General features: G+C 44.8%; 1 protein-coding gene across 1 annotated transcript in view; it reads right to left on the bottom strand.

The window, feature by feature from the left end:
- The window catches only part of DCC (DCC netrin 1 receptor), a gene marked incomplete at its 5' end in the record, with an annotated part of 230,009 nt that overhangs the window by 155,629 nt on the left and 50,807 nt on the right, over positions 1 to 23,573 (bottom strand). The window contains 3 exons of the mRNA XM_014939750.1: positions 3,840 to 3,978; positions 4,848 to 4,996; positions 18,083 to 18,237. Of these exons, the coding sequence (XP_014795236.1) occupies positions 3,840 to 3,978; positions 4,848 to 4,996; positions 18,083 to 18,237 (443 nt within the window). The remainder of the gene's footprint in view (positions 1 to 3,839; positions 3,979 to 4,847; positions 4,997 to 18,082; positions 18,238 to 23,573) is intronic.

Below are 23,573 nucleotides of genomic sequence, written 5' to 3'. Positions count from 1 at the left end.
AAAATAAATCCAGACCTGAGTCTGCTCAGTCAAGGAGATGTTTTTTCATCACCAAATCACAGACCCTGATTGAGTATCTCAGGTTGCATAAAAATTAGGGAGCTCCCCCGGCAAACCCAGCGCCTGCGAGATTACAATGACTTCCTCCCGGTTTCTATCTTGATCAAAGAAAGCAATTGGATGCACCTGGTAAAATGTGTTCTTTTGTTTATTATTCAGGGCTTAATTATACCATTAGAAATTAGAGCTGAACTCATTTTACCCAGCGTTAGCTCTGCAATAAGTGAGGAGCAGAGACAAGAGGCACCCGGGGAGAACTCACCCCCTTCGTCTTGCAACGGGATGACTCGGTGGTGGAAGAAGCATTGGATATACTGGAAAAGTCTTGGACCACATGTCTAAAGGTAGGTGAGATGAGTCTCACTGCTGGAGACATACTGATGGGAAGAAGGTTCGTATGGCAAGGTACTCAGATTTTGTGGGGTTTTTTGGTAGAGAAAAGGTTGGAAGGGATCTTCAAAGTCCATCCAGTTCTCTCACGCTCCCCTCATTTTAAAAAATATCAGGTAGAAAAGCCAAAGCCAAGCTCTCGTTCGGTTCCTCTTCTTCGTGCAAGAAACCAAAGTGGTTTCAGGCAGAGGAAGAATTAAGGAGGATGAAAAAACATCCTACAGGGATTTCCCCTTCTTTTACACCCGCTCCAAAACCAAGAGGAAGGCTGGGAAGGCTGCAGATGACTGATTTCTTTAAAGAACAGACTTTTGCTTGAATAAAGAGAAAAATAAAGACCACCACCTTCCAGATTTCCAAAACGATGGCACCTTAAGAACCCCCCTGTTTTTGGGAATAGCCTCCTGCAAACCTTCTCGTTAGCAGTGATTTCTTTTCCCAGACAGGTGAAGCATTTGAAACACTTGCCGGGGCTAATTTTCAGCCTCATGAATAACAATCTTTCCCTCTCCCACTTAGGGTGACATTTGAAAACCAAAGTGGAATACGGGGCCGCGGTTTCTACACTTCAGAGTGTGAATTAAATCTCCATACATTATGCAAAATATTCATTTTCACTTGTTTTCCTTTTGTTTTTATAATTATAAGTGTGAAGTAATTTATTCTGCCAAGATCCAGCCTGTATTACAAGGGAAAACTGAATTTCCTGGGTAGATTTAAGTAGCACTCGAAAAAATAGTGCTGAGGTGTCAAAGGTAAAATCTCCCTGTCAGCCCAGGTGGGGTTTTTGTGGATGAAACCATCCATGAAGATACAGCCCAGAACAGAACAGATTGAAACGGGGTTGAGGTTCACCAGGTCAACCACTTGGGGTTCCCCACACCCCCAGCCCCTTCCTCAGGGTCTGTTTTAGAGGCCACCAATCGCCCTCTTGTCCCAGAACGGTTTGGGTTGGAAAGGATCTTGAAGATCATCCAGTTCCACCCAGTTTCTACACTTTTGGAGCCCAAATGACCTCAGTGAAGTTATTCCCCATCTTGGGGATCAGGCCCAGTGACCTCCCGAGGAGTCGAGCACAAGTTTTACGATATCAGACACAACTAAGTGCTTCCCAAGACAAAATCCTACTCAATTTATCGCTCATGAGCCGTAGGAGCACGGCAGGAGGAAGGAGGACATCTTTCGGTGTCAAACCCTTCCCCCTGGTCCTATGGCTCCACTCCCTCATCAAGAGTCCCTCCCCAGCAGGAATGGAGAAGCCCAGAATGGTTTAGATTGGAAGAGACCTTGAAGACCATCCAGTTCCAATCCCCTGCCATGGCCAAGGTGACCTCCCACCACACCAGGTTGCTCCAAGCCCTGTCCAACCTGGCCTTGAACCCCTCCAAGCATGGGGCATCCACAGCTTCTCTGGGCAACATGAAGCAAAGACCTAAGGGAGCTGGTTGGGACAATCAAGGTGCTTCTCCTTACGGTTTTGTCTGGTGGTAGGAGTGGAGAAAGGTGGCCACTTCCCATCCCTCTGACTACAGTGGTCCCTGATGAGGCTGCTGCATCTCAATTTACGCTGGAAGATGGGGTGCAATCTAAAAAAACATCACGGGGCACCCTGGGGAGCTGCTCTTCTCCATGGGACGGGTGGTGGAAGGGGACAGAGGAACAAAATCTGCCCAAGTTATGGGTTGCTATTTTATTGTGCATCCTCCAGCAGAAAAGGACTTGAACCCTGCGAAAGATCTCTGCCTGGTACCATAAAAGAAGAAATTGTAGAAAGTTTTGGGGCTGCTCTCTCCATCCCCTCCTTTCCTTCTCGGCAGTGGGACAGCAAGAACCAACCCAACCTTGGCCAAAGCCAAGCTCTCGTTCGGTTCCTCTTCTTCGTGCAAGAAACCAAAGTGGTTTCAGGCAGAGGCAGAATTAAGGAGGATGAAAAAAACATCCTACAGGGATTTCCCCTTCTTTTACACCCGCTCCAAAACCAAGAGGAAGGCTGGGAAGGCTGCAGATGACTGATTTCTTTAAAGAACAGACTTTTGCTTGAATAAAGAGAAAAATAAAGACCACCACCTTCCAGATTTCCAAAACGATGGCACCTTAAGAACCCCCCTGTTTTTGGGAATAGCCTCCTGCAAACCTTCTCGTTAGCAGTGATTTCTTTTCCCAGACAGGTGAAGCATTTGAAACACTTGCCGGGGCTAATTTTCAGCCTCATGAATAACAATCTTTCCCTCTCCCACTTACGGTGACATTTGAAAACCAAAGTGGAATACGGGGCCGCGGTTTCTACACTTCAGAGTGTGAATTAAATCTCCATACATTATGCAAAATATTCATTTTCACTTGTTTTCCTTTTGTTTTTATAATTATAAGTGTGAAGTAATTTATTCTGCCAAGATCCAGCCTGTATTACAAGGGAAAAAACTGAATTTGCTGGGTAGATTTAAGTAGCACTCGAAAAAATAGTGCTGAGGTGTCAAAGGTAAAATCTCCCTGTCAGCCCAGGTGGGGTTTTTGTGGATGAAACCATCCATGAAGATACAGTCCAGAATAGAACAGATTGAAACGGGGTTGAGGTTCACCAGGTCAACCACTTGGGGTTCCCCACACCCCCAGCCCCTTCCTCAGGGTCTGTTTTAGAGGCCACCAATCGCCCTCTTGTCCCAGAACGGTTTGGGTTGGAAAGGATCTTGAAGATCATCCAGTTCCACCCAGTTTCTACACTTTTGGAGCCCCAATGACCTCAGTGAAGTTATTCCCCATCTTGGGGATCAGGCCCAGTGACCTCCCGAGGAGTCGAGCACAAGTTTTACGATATCAGACACAACTAAGTGCTTCCCAAGACAAAATCCTACTCAATTTATCGCTCATGAGCCGTAGGAGCACGGCAGGAGGAAGGAGGACAGTGCAAAGATGGAAGCCCTGGCTCATTTGTGTTTAAGACACAAGGAAAAACCAGGTGGTTGGTTCTTCAAGTTGAATAGTTGAAAGGATACACCTGTGCTAAAGTTAAATTGAAAATAAAGAGAAAAGTAGACTGTCCTTATTACTAAACATTGGAATAATGAACTGAACCAATTATCCTTGGAGAAGAGCACCACCTCAGAAGGTACCACTCCATGGGAACCTTGGGTTCACAGAATCACAGAATCTTCTAGGTTGGAAGGGACCTTAAAGATCATCTTGTCCAACCGTCAACCTAACTGACAAAAACAGACACCCAAAAAAGGGTGAGAGGGTTCAATAAGCTCCTCGCTTCATTGCAAGGAGGTTACCGAATCTAAGGTTCATCCAATTCCTCCTTTGAAAGACGTTGGTGGAAGAAGAAGCCCGGTGATCGCACCCAACAGGTCCAACCTGCCCACCCCGGAGCCCCTCCGTCCTCCACTCACCATCTGAGAGCGTGGTGACCGTCACATCCTCGGTGGAGACGCCGGGGCCGTAGCGGTTGTAGGCGAGGAAGCGGAGGTTGTACTCGGTGAACTTCTTCAGCCCCTCCAAACGGTAGGAGAGCCCGTCCACCTCCACGTTCTAGGTGAGAAACCAAGGGGACAGGTGAGAGCCAGCCCCGAGGGACGAGAGGATTAGAGCAGAGCTTTTCACTCTTGGAGAAGTGGAGCTAAAGCCTTATTTAAGTGGGAATAAAAAGGTAATTTGGGACCAGAAGGGCTCGTTACAGCTGGCTTCTCGGTCATCATCTGATGGAAGGGATTTCAGCGCCTCCGAGTTGAGTTTAGTTACTTAGGATGCAGGAGAAAAGGGGATTTGGGGTGGTTAAACCAGTTCCTGCCACTCCACAGACAGAGCAGAAAAATAAAGGCAAAGAATCAAAAGGGGAATTATAAAACTTCCCATAAAGCTACTGAGGCACAAGACCGCTGATGCCTGGGATGATCAGGTCAAAAAAACCCCAAAGATCCTTGATTTCTTTCCCTATCAATTATTGCCACAAGCATCCATCAGTCTGGAGAGAACAGGCATCATTTTATGGATTTGGATTATTTTAGCCTCCCTGCTTCAAAGAAATTCCAAGAAGCAACTAGAAATCTACCTCCTGCAAATACCACACGTACAAACTCAATGTGATGTTGCACAAATAAAGGGGGAGTCCAAAGGCTCTTTAAATACCCTTTAGCATTATTACTAAATTTTAACATAAAGCTAAGAATGGTTAAAAAATAACAGGCTGCTTCTTTCCACCTCCTGAACCTCTTTTATACTGCTGAAAAGTTATTTCACTCCATTTTCTCTCTTCTCACTGGTCTGTGCGACCTTTAGTTATAACCTGGAGGATTAATCAGTAAAATCTCTCCCTTTGAGCACTTTCAAGACCTGCAGATGCCTCCACCAAACATCTCCTTTTGGCAGATGGGAGCAGAACCTCTTTGGCCACCGCTTACCTGCTCCCTCCCCGTCGCCGTCTCCGTGAGGAAGAGCCTGTAGCCTTGAACGGGACCGTTTGCGTAGGCTGGGGGATCCCAGGAGACCAGAATGGAGGTGGGTGAGGTAGACACAGCCCGTAGGTTCTCCACCGGCCCGGGGACTTGCACTGCATGGAAAGGAAAGGAGAGGATGAGGGGAAAATCCCGTTCCCCCATCGTGTGGCACGACCCAGCCCAGCGCACACCTCCAAGGGGTAGAAGTCCCTAGGTTGGAAGGGACCTTTCAGATCATCTACTGCCTGCACCGGCACCACTTCAGCACCTAACACCTCAAAAACTCTGGAGAAAACTCAAAAAGGGATGATAAACCCACAAATACACCACAGAAAGATTCCTGCAGATTTAGCCCCACCAAGAGATGAAATACTGAAAAGGGTTGTTCCATCAAGGCTCCATCTTTGTGTCTTTGGCTCAAGGGATGGACTTCCCCTTTAAGGTCCGACCAGATGATCCTTGAGGTACCTTCCAACCCGATACTCTATGATTCTTAAAATTCAATTTCTGGGAAATAATTAGACCAAAGATCTAACGCACGCAATAGATGGGGTAGTAGCAAATCTAGGAGACATGCAAACCTGATCATCCAAGACCAGGTCAAGCTCAGGATTCCCATTAGAGGAACCATCAGAAAAACCCACAAATAAACACCAACCCTCCAAAAGTCATCAAATCAACTGTGTTAAACTTGCTTTGGCTGGACCAGAACCATCCCAGCATCCAACCTGCGTTATTCTATCATCTACAAACCCTCATTTCACCTTAAAAGTTAGTCCTCAGTAGTATAAGCTCCAATCAAATTTGGCTCAAGGGATGGACTTCCCCTTTAAGGTCCGACCAGATGATCCTTGAGGTACCTTCCAACCCGATACTCTATGATTCTTAAAATTCAATTTCTGGGAAATAATTAGACCAAAGATCTAACGCACGCAATAGATGGGGTAGTAGCAAATCTAGGAGACATGCAAACCTGATCATCCAAGACCAGGTCAAGCTCAGGATTCCCATTAGAGGAACCATCAGAAAAACCCACAAATAAACACCAACCCTCCAAAAGTCATCAAATCAACTGTGTTAAACTTGCTTTGGCTGGACCAGAGCCATCCCAGCATCCAACCTGCGTTATTCTATCATCTACAAACCCTCATTTCACCTTAAAAGTTAGTCCTCAGTAGTATAAGCTCCAATCAAAGCATCTTAGAATGGTTTGGGTTGGAAGGGAACTTAAAGACCATCCAGTTGCACAGGTAGGGACACCTCCCACCAGACCAGGTTGCTCCAAGTCCCCTCCAACCTGGCCTTGATTGCCTTGAAACCAGGATGGTGCCGGTGGGTGAAGAAAACACCCAACCCCTCTTCAATTAACACCACAAACCCATCCCTTCTAATTAAAAGGAAGTTAAAGAAGGTTAAAGAAACTGCATTGGGTCAAGCTTGTGTTATACAAATTCTCACACGTCAACTACATCACATCATTTGGGATGTCCTCCTCAACTCAAGTATAACTGGAATGGAAAAATTAAAAAAATTAAAAAAAAATTATAATTGCCATCAACAAATGACAAACAGCCTTTAATCACCATTTCAGGTGTAGACGCACCGCGGAGGAGTTTAAAATGGTTTTATTTCCTTCTCCCCTCTTTCTTTTTTGCTCTATTTCAATATTTCGACGGGGGCTCTAACGCGCTTAAGGTCTCCGCCTTTTCATCCCACGCAAAGCATTTCATAAATCTCTCCCAATCCCTTCTGTCAAATAATAATCTGGCGAAAATTGGCATTAAGTTTTAAATCTTTTTCCTAAATTATTCTTTTTTTTTTTAAAAAAAAAAGGGCAGAGAGGTCTTAGAAGAGCTTTATGTTCCATTAAAACAAGACATTAAATCTTGTTTCTTCTCAAGTCGGCCTTTTGCAGCTACCAGCATCCTTTCTCAAAGGAAAAAAAAAGGATAAAGAGGGCAAAAAGAGGACTGATGAAGGTTTTTTTATACCATAATGCTTCAATATATTCTGAAAGCCACCCTTCTTCTCAGAATGCCCACGAAGATGGGTTCAACATCTCAGCCTGTTCCATAAATACCCCAAGTGCTTGCAAAGAGTTCGCTGCTGCTCTCACCGCTGCCAATTTTGGGGTTTTTTTTGGTGGCATTACTCCTAATCACCAGCAGCAATCAGCCCCAATGCCAAAAATGGTCAAATTATTTATTTTTTCCCCCCAAAGTGACCTTAGAAACATGCATTAACTGTCTTTCTGTTATTACTGGGGTGAATCACAGTATCGCAGAATGATACGGGGTTGGAAGGAACCTCTGGAGATCATCATCTCCTCCAACCCCCTGCCAAAGCAGGGCCACCCACAGCAGGTCCCACAGGAACCCATCCAGGTGGGGTTTGGAATGTCTCCAGAGAAGGAGACTCCACCACCTCTCTGGGCAGCCTCTGCCAAGGCTCTACCACCCTCACAGGAAAGAAGTTCCTCCTCATGTTGAGATGGAACTTCATATGTTCCAATTTGTGCCTTCACAGGAGGCCTTCACAGCCTGAGGTGGCCAATAGCTGCTGAGAAGACCTGGCCACTTGTAGAGTATGAGGGTTTTAAGACGTCCAGTAACCCTCCAAATTTGATTTTTTGTAGGAGTAGAAAGGGGTGGCATCTTTGTATTGAGGGACTCTAGCACTGACCCCACTCATTTTCAGATGCCCACGTAGTCAACTGCTCTTCAACACCAGCAGGAACACAATGTCTGCTCTCATGAGCTTTCAATGCTCTTCCAATGAAACTTCCTCCTTGCTATTGTTCAGTTAAACTTCTGATAATAATAGTTAATAAGATACAAGAAAGACACAAGTCCCTAAAATAGGAATGTGGGGAACTACATCAAAATAGGAATGTAGGCAACTGCCTAAATATGCTAAATCTCCCTCAAACCTGATGCTTTCTTAACTTTCTGAAGCTCTGCCTTCTGCACCCAAGGCCACCCTGCCTGTGCTGGTGGGAATGTGGCTCATACCAAAGCCCCGGGGCAGAGGAGCACCTGAAGTGAAGGTGCTTCCTTCCATGAGTGAAGCTCTGGAAGGAAAAGACCTCAGTGACTCCAAGACTGTTGCCTTAAACTCTATCACAAGACAGTGACCTTCTCCATGGGCTATTGATGGGCTCCAGCCTTGAGCTCTTAGGTGCACTGATGCAGAAGAGAGTCCTAGACACCACCTTGAAGTTGAATGCCCCAATATGAGGTGAAAGGATCACGGTCCTACTTCTTCTCTCTCTTCTTCTGCTCCCCAGGGTCTTGACTTTTACTGTCTATAGTCCAACCCAAGTGACCCCAAGACTGTTGCCTTAAGCTCTATCACAAGACACTGACCTTCTCAGTGGGCTATTGATGGGTTCAAGCCTTGGGCTCTAAGGCGTCTCGATTCAGAAGCTTGCACCACAGCCTATGGACAAGAGAGTCCTAGACACCACCTTGAACTTGAATGCCCAAATATGAGGTGAAAGGATCATGGTCCTACTTGTCTTCTTTCTTCTTCTGCTCCCAGGGGTCTTGACTTTTGCTGTCTACAGTCCAACCAACCTCCTGCCTAAATGCCACGATGGTCCTGCACCGAGAGGACCATTCAAAGCTGTCATGCTCTGAACCCTTTCAGGTAGAAGAGAACATTAAATCTTTGCATTAAGTCCTCCCAGGAGAGAGCATGTACCACCGAGCACGTACCACCACCACGCTTTCATAGGGAACACAAAACCACTTCTCCCAACTCCATTTTTTTTAAGGAAATACCCCCGTTAATTCCAAATTAGGCTTCCCAGCCATCTCCATCACGGAAGCTGCTTTTGAAAAATCCTTTTTCCTAGTGATTCATTCCTCTCCATAAGGAGATGAGATGATTAAAACGGGCTTGTTATTACATTTCACTTTTTGTTGGAACAGCTGGCTCGCTGCCGATCCGCACTGCAAACATTTCAAACATAAAACATTTATGAAGCTGCTTGCAGTTATTGATCATGGAGTGCAAGCTTTGATTGCGCCTTTGATTATTGCCCCCTTCTCTCTGTACTTAACAGATTTAATGATATTTCATTAAGATCTGCAAGGAAAGATCACAGAATCATCGAATGGGTTGGGTTGGAAGGGACCTTCAAGACCATCCAGTCCTAACCCCCCTGCCCTGGGCAGGGACACCTCCCACCAGACCAGGTTGCTCCAAGCTCCCTCCAACTTGGCCTTCAACCCCTCCAAGGATGGGGCAGCCACCAGGAAGAGCAGCCTGGAGCACATCTCTCACCCAACTACAGAAGACCAAGGCTCCATCTTCTGTCTCGGGTCTAGTCCCTCCATTAAATTTGTAGAAATCATAGAACAAATAGCATCATAGCACAAAGAACCTATCATCTAGGTCTCCAGACAACATCTGTCCTACAAATAAAACCTGTGTCCCTATAGAAATAGCTTTATTTCTGATGAAAAAGGTTGAGAAGAGCTTTGCAGCACCATTCAGCCAGGGCAGTGGTGGAGTCCTCATCCCTGGAAGGATTTAAAAGCCGGGCAGACGTGGTGCTGAGGGACACGAGTTAGTGGTTTTGGCAGTGGTGGGTTGATGGTGGGACTCGATGATCTCAGAGGTCCCTTCCAACTCAGACCATTCTATGTTTCAGTAAAAGGTGGTGGCATCGGATCAGCTGGAGCCACTGAGCAGGCCTTCTCCTCCTGGTGCCCAAATGAAGCTTGATGAAGTTCATTTCATTTCCAGCTCATTACCACTGCCTCAATTACTACTGTTTTTGGAAAGCTGTAGGGAAAGCAAAGCTTTTTGGATAAATCTCAGCGAAGTGACTCTTGTCCAGGGACAGAGGAGCCAAAGCCAACTGCCCAGTCTGGCTGGGGACACACCACCCTGTGTCCCACCAGAAGAAAGTGGGAAGGATGGACACGTTGCCCGGGGACTGTGGCATCAAAATGCTTCCTTGGAGGATGTAAGGATGAAGAAAATGGTCCCCAGTACAAAAGAGCTTCCAACTGCAACGCATTTCATACTGGCAAGGTGGACATCTTCACCAGGGTACGGGGTGCCCAGGGGTTGTCCATCTCTCCTACACCTGGTCGAGGGGGGATCCAGGCACAACCGCTGCGCCTCTGCCTCACTGTCTCTGCATTAGGGACCTAAAAATATGGAGATTTCATGCAAACGATGCGACGCCTTGATTTGCATAGTTGATGAAGATACGCTCATCCGTTCCGCATTTTGATTTTATTTTTTTTTTCCAAATTAAAGTGGCTTTAATTTTTGGCTCCTTCTCGGCGACTCAGTCAAAGCAAAGCGTTTCGTTCGGTGCCTCTGCAGCTCAACACCCCTCTTCTAATCCCCAAAACTTACTATTTATTTTAAAAAAAGCAATTTTTAGGTGACAAGCACCGAATTCTTCACCTCAACCACCTCCAGGAAGCCCCAGAAGGAAGGAGCTGGGGGTGCAGACAAACCTCAGAGATGGACAATCCCTCTTCTCATTTCGAGCATTTGGAGTATTTTCACTGAAAGAAGAATATTTCTGGTAAACACGGTCCTCACAAACGTCTAAATATTTGGGGAAAAAATTAAAAAAACATTTCTGTTCTAACTAACTTGGAAATCACTCGCACTGATTTTGGTGTAAGCTTTTCACTATTTTTACATAGAGGATGACAGAATGGAATATATTGGTTCATTAAAGCAAAAAAAAAAGGTGATTTAATCTCTGGAGACATTCAATCCCCACCAGGACACGTTCCTGTGCAACCCGCTCTGGGTGGACCTGCTTTGGCAGGGGGTTGGAGGAGATGATCTCCAGAGGTCCCTTCCAACTCCATAATTCTGTGATTCTCTAAATGAAGAATTGTTTTCACTTCTCTTTAAAATACCAGAGATTCCAGCACCAGAAAATTTCCTGTGAACCCCAAACCCAAAGCCCAAACCTCAGACCAAATGGTCTTTGCCATGCTCTTGCTGTCCTCAATCTGTAATTAAAGAGTCCTGTGAAAACAGCAATCAAAGAACCACAGAATGTTTTGGGTTGGAAGGGATCTTCAAGGTCATCTAACTCCAACACCCCTTCCCCTTGCTGTCCTCAATCTGTAATTAAAGAGTCCTATGAAAACAACAATCAAAGAATCGTAGAATGTTTTGGGTTGGAAGGGATCTTCAAGGTCATCTAACTCCAACACCCCTTCCCTGGGAAGAGACACCTCCCACCAGACCAGGTTGTTCCAAGCCCCCTCCAACCTGGCCTTCAACACCTCCAGGGATGGGGCAGCCACAGCTTCTCTGGGCAACCTGGGAAGGTCTCACCACCCTCACAGCAAAGAAGTTCTTCTGAGATCTCACCTCAACCTACAGGCAAACAACTCCTGATGTACCAGCTCTTCTGCCCTAAGCGTGAAGCCATGGAGATGCCTACCCCCAACTGCAGCAGGAAGGGTTCCGTGCCACACATCTGAAATTATATCTACTCCTCATCTACTGGGGCTCTTCCTCTGTGCAACTGAGGACACCAAGACGTAAGAAGGTCTTATAAAGGGGATGCAAAGCAATTTAAAATTCAATTTTAATTATAACATTTCATATAGCACTGCAAACTCCTAATGAGACGGACACTTTTCAAAGGAGGCAGAAGAGCCGGTCAGAAAAAAAAAACCAACATAATCAAGCAAACAAAAACCCCAAAAGAAAAGATTTTGACTGCGTTACTTCAGTTAATTAAGATGAATGATAAAGAGCAAGCGATTTGCGGTGCTTTAAAATTGAACCCAAGACAATTTGAAAATGAAGAATTTTACTTTCTGGGTTTGAGTTGGTCTTTACTTTAACTCTCAGTCTGCCAAGGCGGAACAAATTCTCTTGCTCTTAACGAGCCAGAACCTGCTCTCCTATTTCAGAGACCCAAGACAATTTGAAAATGAAGAATTTTATATTCTGGGTTTGAGTTGGTCTTTAACTCTCAGTCTGCCAAAGCGGTAACAAATTCTCTTGCTCTTAATGAGCCAGAACCTGCTCTCCTGTTTCAGAAAGAAGAAGGGCTTGGAGGACATCTTCAGAGGATGAAGATCCCCACGTCTTCACCGTTGTGCCCTTCAGAGGATGAAGATCCCCACGTCTTCACTGTTGTGCCCATTGGAAAGATAGAATGGTTTGGGTTGGAAGGGACCTTGAAGATCATCCAGTTCCAACCTCCTGCCCTGGGAAGGTACACCTTCCACCAGACCAGGTTGCTCCAAGGCCCGTCCAACCTCGTCTTCAGAAATGAAGGGAGAGTCCCCATGACACCCAGAGAACCAAATATTCCACAGCTAAGAGGAGACGGGGTCGTTGAAGCTGCCTTAAAGGACCGCCTTGTGTTCCCCAAGAGAAACTAGAAATTCAAGGGGAAATAGAAAGAAAAAAAAAGAAAAAAGGCCATGGCACTGAAGAGAACCAGAGGCTGAAGAATAAAACAGCAGGAGATGATCTTTTATCTCAATTATCAATGCCAAAAGTCTCCATTAACCAGCCCTGACTCCAGTTTAAACGACGCGGCAGAGAAAGACAGGAGTTGGAAATCACTTCCCATAGGAACACGGCGCAGATTCCCCCCCCAAAAATAAAATTAATTTCTGTTTTCTTTGTAATTAAACCCACTGTCAAAACAAATCCCAATGCCAAAAGTCTCCATTAACCAGCCCTGCCTCCAGTTTAAACGACGGGGCAGAGAAAGACAGGAGCTGGGAAATCTCATCCCATAGGAACACGGCGCAGATTCCCCCCCCAAAAATAAAATTAATTTCTGTTTTCTTTGTAATTAAACCCACTGTCAAAACAAATCCACAGGAAACAAAAGACAAAATTCATTCAGTGGATCCAAATTCCTATTTCCCATCGCACAAGAGAGCACCTTCCAAAAGTTGAGACTGAAGCAACTTCAGTTTTCTTCTCTCTCAAGAAAAAAAACCCCCAAAATATTGACAAAATGGATGGAAAACCAGATGTAGGACTCGGAAGATGGACAGAAAAACAGACACCTCCACCTTTTCCTTTAGGTCTGCCCAACTTTTAGAAAAGAAGATCCGTTTCATTAAAATTTCAAGCCATTGAAAACCATTGAAACACATCCCCCTCCTCGACAACGCTCCACATAAATTACTCATAAAATTAAAGACCCATGCAAGGATGGGCATAAAGTTACCCCAGGGGGTCTTTTTCCCGAGTCATTACGGAAGAACACACACAAATGAGGGGGATATTAATGACTCCACACAACACATTTTTCAGGATGGCTTCGCCCTTTCGTCAAGCGAGGAGAAAAATTCCCTACTGGAGACGTTCATCTTTCTGCCTGCCCCAGCTCTTTTCTATAGGGAGAGATATATTAAATATCTAGAAATATAGAAATATCCAGAAATAGAGAAATATCCTGCATCTTGCAAAAAAAGGGACGCTGCCCAAAACCTAACACGGCCATTTGCTATTCTGGGGATCTTTTTGTACACCCCAAATTTGGCAGGGTGAGGATGCACACTCAGAGGGACACTTTTTTAAGTAATAAACTACTAGAAACAAATTTTTTAATTTAAAATAAGGTATGTGATGTGGTTGTAAACTGATGGATGGAGAGCAGAAGCACCACATCCTCATCGCTGGGACACCCGACCGCGGCACAGAAGGTTCCTGATGGAGCCCATGGTCACCTCGTTAGATGGGACCAGCTGTAAGCCCATTAAAAATATATTAATTAGTGTTCCATCAATCTCTGCCATGAAGAATTTGTGTCAGCTTTAAAGACAACCCCGCCATCCCTTGCTTTTTCACGTGGAATTTCATTCCATTATTTAATGGCCCTTTTAATTTTGACACTTGTAGAAGAAACGTACGGTTAAAAGAGATGGTGGTTCAAATTTTGGTTGTGTCTCTTCAACGTTCCCCGTGCAGTAACTTGGAAGAATATTTCCTCCAGGGAAAAACTCATAGAAAAAAACCCAACAAAACCATCAAAACCAGTTGACTAACTGCTGATGCAAGTGCTTTAATGCAGTCCCCATGGTAGTTTTCGCCGTTATTTGTCTTCACGAGGAAATTCAGGTGCAACCAGTCAGTGATAAAATGAGAAAAAGAAAGGATAGAAATGCTCACCCGCCGTAATCACCAAAAATAAATGAAACTCTGAAATGAGTAAGGGTTTCTCAGGTTCGATGCTCCGACCTCTAATGGGAATTGAAAATAATTCCCAAAGTATTTAGTCGGGGATGGATTTGGGTGACCAGAGTCAAGGTGAGAAGGGGACCCTCTGGCTGCTGCAAAATGCTCCACTCAGTGATAAAACCACCCCAAAACTTTGCATTTGCTTGAAAATCATAGAATCATTGAGGTTGGAAGAGACCCTTGGGATCATCGAGTCCAACCATTTACCCTACTCTACTAAGTCCTCCCCTACACCATATCCCTCAGTACCGCATCTAAACATCCCATTTTCAGGCCATTGGGGTGAGGAGCACGGCTCGTCCCCACCTTGGGGGACACCACGGGGGGGTCAGATTGGTTGGATAGCACATGAGAGGGGAGACATATGGGGTGGCAGCTGGGCTTCTCTTAAGTAGGTACCACAATAGTGTCCTACCAAAGGAAGATCACAGAATCACAGAATCTTAGTGGTTGGAAGGGACCTCTGAGATCATTGAGTCCAACCACAAAAAAAAAAAAAACAAAACCAAACAACAAACAAACAAAAAAAACCACACAAAAACACACCACACTACACCAAACACCCACCAAAAACACCGCACCCACCAACTAAACCCCACACTCAACACCTCACCATAAACCAATAACCTTGGGCACTAGAGCATGCCCTGAAGAGCCATGTCTATACGTTTCTTAAATCCCTCCAGGGATGGTGACTCCACCACCTCCCTGGGCAGGCTGTTCCAGGGCCTGACCACTCTCTCAGTAAAGTAATTCTTTCTAATATCTAATCTAAATCTCCCTTGCTGCAACGTCAGACCATTTCCTCTGGTCTTGTCGTTCGTCCTTTGGGAGAAGAGGCCAACCCCTGCCTCTCTACACCCTCCTTTCAGGGAGTTGTAGAGGGCAATGAGGGCTCCCCTCAGCCTCCTCTTCTCCAAACTAAACATGCCCAGTTCCCTCAGCCTCTCCTCATAGGACTTGTTCTCCAGGCCCCTCACCAGCTTGGTGGCTCGGGAATTAATTACTCCTCATAAAGCCCTTAAAGATGCTGGGGGAGAAGTTGAGGCATCAACGCTCAATGAACTGGAAGGGAGATGATAAAAGGTGGGTTTATGAGGCTGAAGTGATGCCGTTGAGTTTCTTTGGGGGCCACCACGATGCTTTCCTATTCATCTTCTCCTTCTCCAACCCAAGACGTGCATCGGGGAGACACAGATTTAGGAGGAAACCAGTTTGAATTCCAAAAAGGACTGGGAGAACGACGTGAGCTTTCAAAGCTCCGATGGCCGATTTCAATCCTCCTCGGGGGAAAGGATGCATTTCCTTTATTCCCTCCAACCAAGCTGCTTTAGCAGCATCTCGAGGAGCCAAAATAATAACTCCCCACGTCTCCCCACGCGGGATGAAAAGATTAGACATGGCTTAAGCAGCCAGGGATTTAAATCCCCCCCGATAATACCCTAGTGAAATTATATACCATAAAGGCAGAGAAAAAAAAAAAAAAGGGGTTGGCGTTTACTAAGAAAAAAAAGAAGAGGGGGAGGATGTTAATCTGGGGACAAAAAAACCTTCCTATAAAATCCAGCCCCATACATTCGGGATGATTATTTCAAAAAGCTGGAACTTGTTCCGTTGATCTTTTAAACTGATTACTGAGCAAATGTATGCACTTTTCGAAACCGGCGCTGACAGACATGAATTTCAGATGTCTTTTTTCATCAGCTTTTTTTTTTTCCCTTCTTCTTCTTCTTCTTTTTTAACAATGCCACATTGCATAATACTTCTGATATTTTCAAATAATGTGGAAATTCAATTTCTGGGCAGCCGTGTAATTTATTGTACAATAGTTACAGCTTGTTCTAAAAGACAGCCGCGGAGAAGCCGACTGCCTCCCAGGGCAGGAGAGAAGGCTTTCAAAAATGATAAGATAATTTGGTCAACAGGAATCAAAAAAAAAAAAAAAAAAAAGAAAGAAAAAAGGGAAAAGAAAAATGGAAAGCAATATTTTTTCTCCACGCTCAAACTTAAGAGAAATCTTGAAGTTATTAAAATAGGAGAGATAGTCCCGATGTCTACGGAGCGGGGTAGCAGCAGGGGGTAGCGGTGGCTGCTCGTCACTGGGGCTTTGTGAGGGTATTTTCTAGATTAAAATGTTATTTTACTTCTATTAAAAATATAAATATGTCATGTATATAAAATAAAAACATACAGAGAAGTGAGTATATGCACCTTTGTGCCTGTGTGTCTATGTAGAGGTAAATTACTAATAGATAAATGATGCTGATGCTTAGTCTCTTAATACCTTACTTTGAAAAGGCTCAAGATTTTATGAATAAAGTCATTTTTATGAATTATTGCCCCAGAAAAGGGCAATGCTTGTGTTGCCTGCAATCTCAGAGCAGGAATTGAAGATGTAGCTAAAAGGCAAGGCCATCCAGAAAAAAGAGCATTACGCGTTTTGGGGTGATATTTCACCAAAATCACTCCTCCTGGGGGTTTGGGAAGCGATGACAGGGAATAAAATTCACGTTTTGTGATAAAACCAAGCTCTAAACATGAAACCACAGAATAATCTCAGTTGAAAGGTCCTTTTTCCCCACGTTCCCAACATCCTGTGCCTGCTCAGGGGACGCTGCGGATGCTCCCAATGGCCCCAAGAGACACCTTTCCTGGGGCTCAGCTTAAGCTGAAAAAGGAATTAAACGGTTCAAAAGCCACCTCCGGAGGCTCAGCTTATCCCAGGATTTCTTTCCAAGCTCTTTTTTCCCTCTCCACCCTTCGTGGAGAACCCTTCCCACCTCCTCTACCAGCTCCCAGCACCGAGTCACCTGCGGCAAAATGAGTCAAGAAAAAGGCATTTCAGGGTTTCCCCAGCGCGGCCGTTATCGTCACGCAACGAGGGGTTTTAAGAACAAATAATTGCCTTTCGGTTAAATTTCTGTCCCTGGCCATGTGTGACGACGAAAAACAGTTTCTGTGCTTCTGGTGAGTGTTCAATTTTTCCACCTTATTACAGAAAAGGAGCAGATTCTGGCAGGGGCTTATTATTTAAAAGCAGCTCAGCATCCCATCGTCACCCCTGCAGCTCACCAGTGCACTCCAGTGCCCACCAGTCCCATTTTTAGGGCCAGTTCTGCCAAAAAAAATTCAATTTTTCCATAGAAGGGCTCCAATAATGTCTCAATCCCCTCTCTGCAATGAAACTGCAATAGGAACAAACTCAACCAGAAGAAATTTCTCTTCTTTCTGGACAACAGACATGTGCAAATACTTGTGATAAAACCTACCCAAAGGTTCTACCTGCTCCAAAATAAATCCTCCAAAGATTTCTAAAACACACTTATGCTACACAGTAGCTAATAGAAAAGATTTGGTTTTAAATATCAATAAGCTAAAATGAAAAGATTTGGTTTTTAACACCATGAAGCCAAATAGAAAATATTTGGGCTTAAATACCAAGACGCCAAAAAGAAAATATTTGGGTTTAAATACCAACAAGCCAAATAGAAAATATTTGGGTTTAAATACCAAGACACTAAAAAGAAAATATTTGGGTTTAAATACCAACAAGCCAAATAGAAAATATTTGGGTTTAAACACCAAGAAGCCAAAACGTTTACTCCAGTGGCAAGTTTTTGTTGCTTTCAGTAAGTTTATCGTGTTTCCTGGCAAAAAAACCCAACGTCATATGTATCTTACCATAGATTTTGGTGTCACTTACGCTGTCACGTGATAGAAAATGGGATGGGTGAGCATCAAAATCAAGACACCAAGTACCAAAATGCAGCTGTTGAGCAGCTGGATGGATGCTCTGCCACAAACAGCCCAACCCAAGGAAAGTTCTATTCACCAAGCACAAGGAGTGGGGCATCTTTTTGAAGAGGACCTCCATGAAAACCTCCAACCAAAGCCCTAGGAGCACCACGGAGCCGCGGTTGGTGGCTACAGCTCACGTTGCCACCCTTGCCAAGCCCACCCAAGTCCCCTGCCCCGAGGTTGGGCACACTCACGCTCCGGTTGGGTGGCCACCTTGACCGGTTGCGAGCTCTCTCCTGGGCCCCACTCGTTGTAGGCCACCACTCGGAAGGTGTAGGTCTCCTCCGGCTTCAGGTTGCCCACGGTGAGTTGAAGGAGCCCGGCTTGAGATGTGTTGACAGCCCGTTCCCTAAAAAAAAAAAGAAAAAAAAAACATTTTTTAACACATTTAGATTTTATTTATGCAGCTGCCAGCCTGGATGGTATGATCACTTCTCAAACTTCACTTTGCTTGTTTGTCTATAGTTTTTTTTTTTTTATTTTTCTCTTAAAAAGCCTAATTCAGGTAATGGGCCCCACTGGGAATGCTGCAAGCACGACAAAAAAAGACATGTATTTTAACACTTCATAAGGCATAGGGAGTATTGGTTCTTTGCTTTTCTTATTTTAACAAAAAAAAAGGAAGAATTGATGGAAAGAAATGGCTATTTAGGAAAAGAACACATTCCTGATAAAGAAAATGAGATGCATCTGGGACTGGAAACATCCAGCTGATGAAAACTGGGGTTTGATGAGAAGGTTTCTCCTTCTGCCCAACCTGGCCAGCAATTTGCCATCACCGAGCCACCAGTTGCTCCCAGTAGCAAGTCCCGGTGGTCTCCAGATGGCCCAGATGGTGGGAGGTGGCAGCCCCTGGCCAGAGGGACACACCAGGACACCATCCTCCCATCAGGGCAAGAGCCATCTAGATTTTCCTGGCACCGTGAGCACCCAGAGATGAAGGGGTGGAAGAAAACGAGTGGTGAGAAGAGATCCAGACCCAGAGTCACTAATGAGGGATTATCCAGGAAAACCACAATCCCTAAACACCAAAGCAGGGTTGAAATTGGATGAAAACAGTCATTTCATGGACAATCTGCAAACACAAGTAGGTAAAGTTGCTTTTCTAACTGATTTATTATGGACGGTGTTCCTCGCTCTGCTTTACCAGAAGCTCTCTGAAAAGCCAACAACAACAATAATGTGCATTTCATGCTGCAGAGAAACCATCATTTGAGACCAAATCGACTAATTGTCTGACTTTTCATAGCGCCGCTGCGATTCAAGGGGTGCAACGGGCAGGGAAGCAATCCAAGGAATGGAGATTATTTTTCCTTGGGGGAACGTTCCCTCAAAATGAGATTTTTCAGCCCAAAGAACGGTTCCAGCCTTCTCAGCACCAGGCTCCACCATCGCTCCAGCCCTCCCAGGATTGACTGCTCAAAGCTTGGGCGAACGTTCCCTGGGGAGAACGTTCCCTGGGTTGGATGGTCCCTCAGCAGAGACAACTGGAGCTTAATGTCTCTATTCCCAAGTTGCTAAACCACTATCCATCATATTTGAGAAGTCATGGCAGGAGAAGCTGTGGCTGCCCCATCCCTGGAGGTGTCCAAAGCCAGGTTGGACAGGGCTTTGAGCAACCCGGTCTGGTGGGAGGTGTCCCTGCTCAAGGGCAGGGGGTTGGAATTAGATGGTTTTTAAGACCCATTCCAACTCAAACCATTCCAGGATTCTATGGAAAACAACCCCAGTGCCAGTGTTAGGTTGATGGTTGGCCTCATGGATGATACAAAAGGTCCCTTCCCCACCTGCAGGTTGACAAGACCGGTGGCCACTCTATCTCAATAGATACACCTTTTTTTTTAACATCAAAGAAGCAACAAGCCCACCTTCCAATCCCAAAATAGCAATAAAGAAGTAAGAGAAGCCAAAAGTAATAAAAGAAAACTGCATGAAGTGACATCCTTCTCCCTCGAGCTCCAGTGACACACACTCAGGGTGAAGTTAGATGAGATGAGTGTCACCAACATCTCAAAGTCCACCGTGAGCTCCTTCCTGCCCTACCAGTGAGGGGTTGACGCGCTACGAGATGCTACATGACAGCAGGAATCATCTAAAAAGCACCAAACATCCTTAAAATGGGCACCTTTACATTGGGGGGTTAATTTTGCAAACCCATCTTGGTCGTAAATTACCCTCTAAAAATAAAAGACCTTGACTAAAGTCATCCACTTTCTCGTAAAACCGAGGCTTCGACATGTAATTTCCAGTGACTGAAGATCATGTTACATTCTGGTATCAGCATGTTTAAAAAAAAAAAAAAAAAAGATAATTACAGTTCCCATATATCTCTTAGGTGTGTAACAAATGCTTTTATAATGTTTCAACCACCTAATTAGTTCCTTCAAGTAAGACAAGTGGCGTTAATGCTCCTTGCTGTGAAATGAGCGCTATTAATTTGGAAATGGACGGACTTTTACTACCTGCAGCTCCTTTTTTTTCATCTCCCGTTCTTGTTTAATCAAATATAAGGGGTTTGTATGCCATTAAGTAGCCCCTCGATTCATTTCTTCAGTCTGCAACACATGAGAAGATCTTGTTGTGACCATCTATGTGTGCATTAATTTTCTTATTGAAAACAAGTTCTAGTGAACGTTCAACTAAAAATAAAATTGGTCCCAATCCTGTAAGAGAAACCTTCAAAGGGTTTTACGTTCAGATGAACAACATCATTTCCAGGGGCATTTCCTACTCTTTTTTGTTTTTTTAAAATCAAAGCATTTAATACCCTTTATTGGGAAAAATGTTTGCTAAAAATTGAGTAAAAAACCAGAAGGGTAGCTACAAATCAGGACTCACCGGAGAGCAGCTCTGAGGAAAAAGATCTGGGAGTCCTGGTGGACAACAGGATGACCATGAGCCAGCAATGGGCCCTGGGGGCCAAGAAGGCCAATGGCATCACACTCATCCTCAAGAACAGTGTGAGCAGCAGGTGGAGGGAGGTCATCCTGCCCCTCTGCTCTGCCCTGGGGAGGCCCCAGCTGGAGCACCGGGTCCAGTTCTGGGCTCCCCAGTTCCAGAAGGAGAGGGAACTGCTGGAGAGGGGACAGCAGAGGGCTACAAAGATGCTGAGGGGCCTGGAGCATCTCTCTGCTGAGGAAAGGCTGAGGGACTTGGGGCTTTTGAGTCTGGAGAAGAGAAGGCTGAGGGGGGATCTGATCAAGGCCTAGAAATACTTGAAGGGTGGGTGTCAGGAGGATGGGGCCAGACTCTTCTCAGTGGTGCCCAGGGACAGGACAAGAGGGAATGGGCACAAACTTGAATGTAAGAAGTTCCACCTCAACATGAGGAAGAACCTCTTTCATTTGGGAGTGACAGAGCCCTGGGAGAGGCTGCCCAGAGAGGTGGTGGAGTCTCCTTCTCTGGAGACATTCCAACCCCACCTGGACACGTTCCTGTGGGACCTGCTCTGGGTGGACCTCCTTTGGCAGATGGCTGGAGGAGATGATCTCCAGAGGTCCCTTCCAACCCCATAGCATTCTGTGATTGAAGCCAACTTGACATTTCAAAGGTTGCCATCAAAAACCCAACTGTATTTTAGGGCGTTGCGTCTCATCTAAAATGCTAAACAGAAATACACTACCATCTAAATATTTCTCATTATTTCTCAATCAACACAGTGTTATTTTTTTCATTGTAAATTAAATTTTAAATCGAGCGATGTAAATTCTCACTGGGAAGGCAGAATTCATTTAAAACTACGTCCAGGTAATTAAATATACCTTGAGATTCCATTCGAGGAATTATGGTGTTTTTTTTTCTTTAGATGTAAATCAAGAGCAAATCAGGAAAAATAAACAATGTCTCTTCCCTTGTGGTGACTAAGATGCTGCTGCAGAAATATCAAAAACCTTTGTGCATCGACGCTCGCTCGTCCAGAAACAACCCAGAAGAGGGAACAAACGGCGAGGCCGAGAGCAAATCCCAACATCAAAATCCCATCGAAATTGGAACCTGCCAAAATTGGACCAAAATATCCCATTTGGCCCATTCTGCCCACGCTCAGACTGAAATAAATCACTACTTTAAAGCAGTTTGTAATTAAAAGTGGGCGACATCCAGCCATGAAGGCTGTTGGTTCCGAAGGGGTTTAAAGATCCATTGCAGTTTGTAATTAAAAGTGGGCGACATCCAACCACGAAGGCTGTTGGTTCCGAAGGGGTTTGAAGATCCATCGAAACCACACGCATCGTGTTCTACTATTATATTCCACTATATTTTAAGAGAAAAGATGCACAATCAAACGTGTACTCGGAGTCACGTCTCTCCTAAGAGACCCTAGAGATGAAATCCTCTATTTCTGCTCATTTTGCTCACCAACAGCCTGCTATTACCTGTAAATTTTCTCAACTCGCTTCAAAATCCAAACTTTTATCTAACTCATCCCCGAGCGCGGGGCTCATCGCTTGGCTCTTTATTTATTTCCTGATGGATCGAAGGTTTGTTTTATCCTTTTTTTTTTATTATTATTCTGAGCAAGTTGCCTTTTACCTTTAAGTGCTCTCTGCCATTGCCCTCACCGGGGAGCGAGGCCGTTTGATCCCACGTCGGGATGTGGAGCCGAGCACCAAGATTAAAGAGCATCCCAGCAGAAGGGCTCCGGTCATTACGCCACGGAGAAAAGCACAATCCCTTCCAAAAAGGCTTTCTTTGAAAAGGATGAGCTGCAAAAAAACCCTTGTGAAAAGGTTCAAAACACGGGAGGTTGTTTTTCCAGACGGTCCCCAAAGTGGCCACATGTTCTGTGTCCTGTGAGTCCTCTTCCCCGCTCCCCAACCCAGGAAAATCACCTTCTTCCAGACTTTAAATCATTTCTCTGACAATTCCTTTGCATCCCTGAGGTCGATATCGAAACCAATATTTATTATTATTTCTTTTCTAACCAGAAAAACAGCTCTTTGGTAAAAATAACACATAAACAACAAACGACTCCAAAATTCCACGGAAGCTTTTTCCTTGTAGGAAATCTCCATGAATTTTATCTCCTGCTCTTTGGGAAAGTTTACAAACCTTAAAGTTTTAAACCACAAGTGGCATTTTGAGTCTCTTGCCGGAGGGAGCAGAGTGGGATTTTAATTTTATCTTCTCTATTTCATTGTTTAGTTACTTTAAGAGAAAGCCCACGGTTTTGTGCAGGAGACTCTTTAAGAAGGTGTGTTGGGAACGGGCCTCAGGCCTCCTCCTGGGACCCAGGACTTTGAGAGGCATCACAGAAATTCTGGAAGAAGAAGTATTTATAAAAATTCCCTTCCACTTTAAATCTCAGAAACCCCACTATTTAAAAGCCTCATATCATCATTTTCTCCTCAAAATGAAAAAGCTGAGTTAGAACATGACTCCCCCAGTTGTATCTATAAACATAAGGAGATGAGAACTCCAGACCACTGTCCCATCTTCCTCACTCCACTCCCATCACAGAACGGTCTATGTTGGAAGGGATTTAAGAGAAAGCCCACGGTTTTCTGCAGGAGACTCTTTAAGAAGGTGTGTTGGGAACGGGCCTCAGGCCTCCTCCTGGGACCCAGGACTTTGAGAGGCATCACAGAAATTCTGGAAGAAGAAGTATTTATAAAAATTCCCTTCCACTTTAAATCTCAGAAACCCCACTATTTAAAAGCCTCATATCATCATTTTCTCCTCAAAATG

This window comes from Calidris pugnax, unplaced genomic scaffold, assembly GCF_001431845.1.
Source record: "Calidris pugnax isolate Ruff unplaced genomic scaffold, ASM143184v1 scaffold79, whole genome shotgun sequence".
Classification (NCBI taxonomy): Eukaryota; Metazoa; Chordata; class Aves; order Charadriiformes; family Scolopacidae; genus Calidris; species Calidris pugnax.
This window is presented reverse-complemented; position numbering and strand designations above follow the sequence as displayed.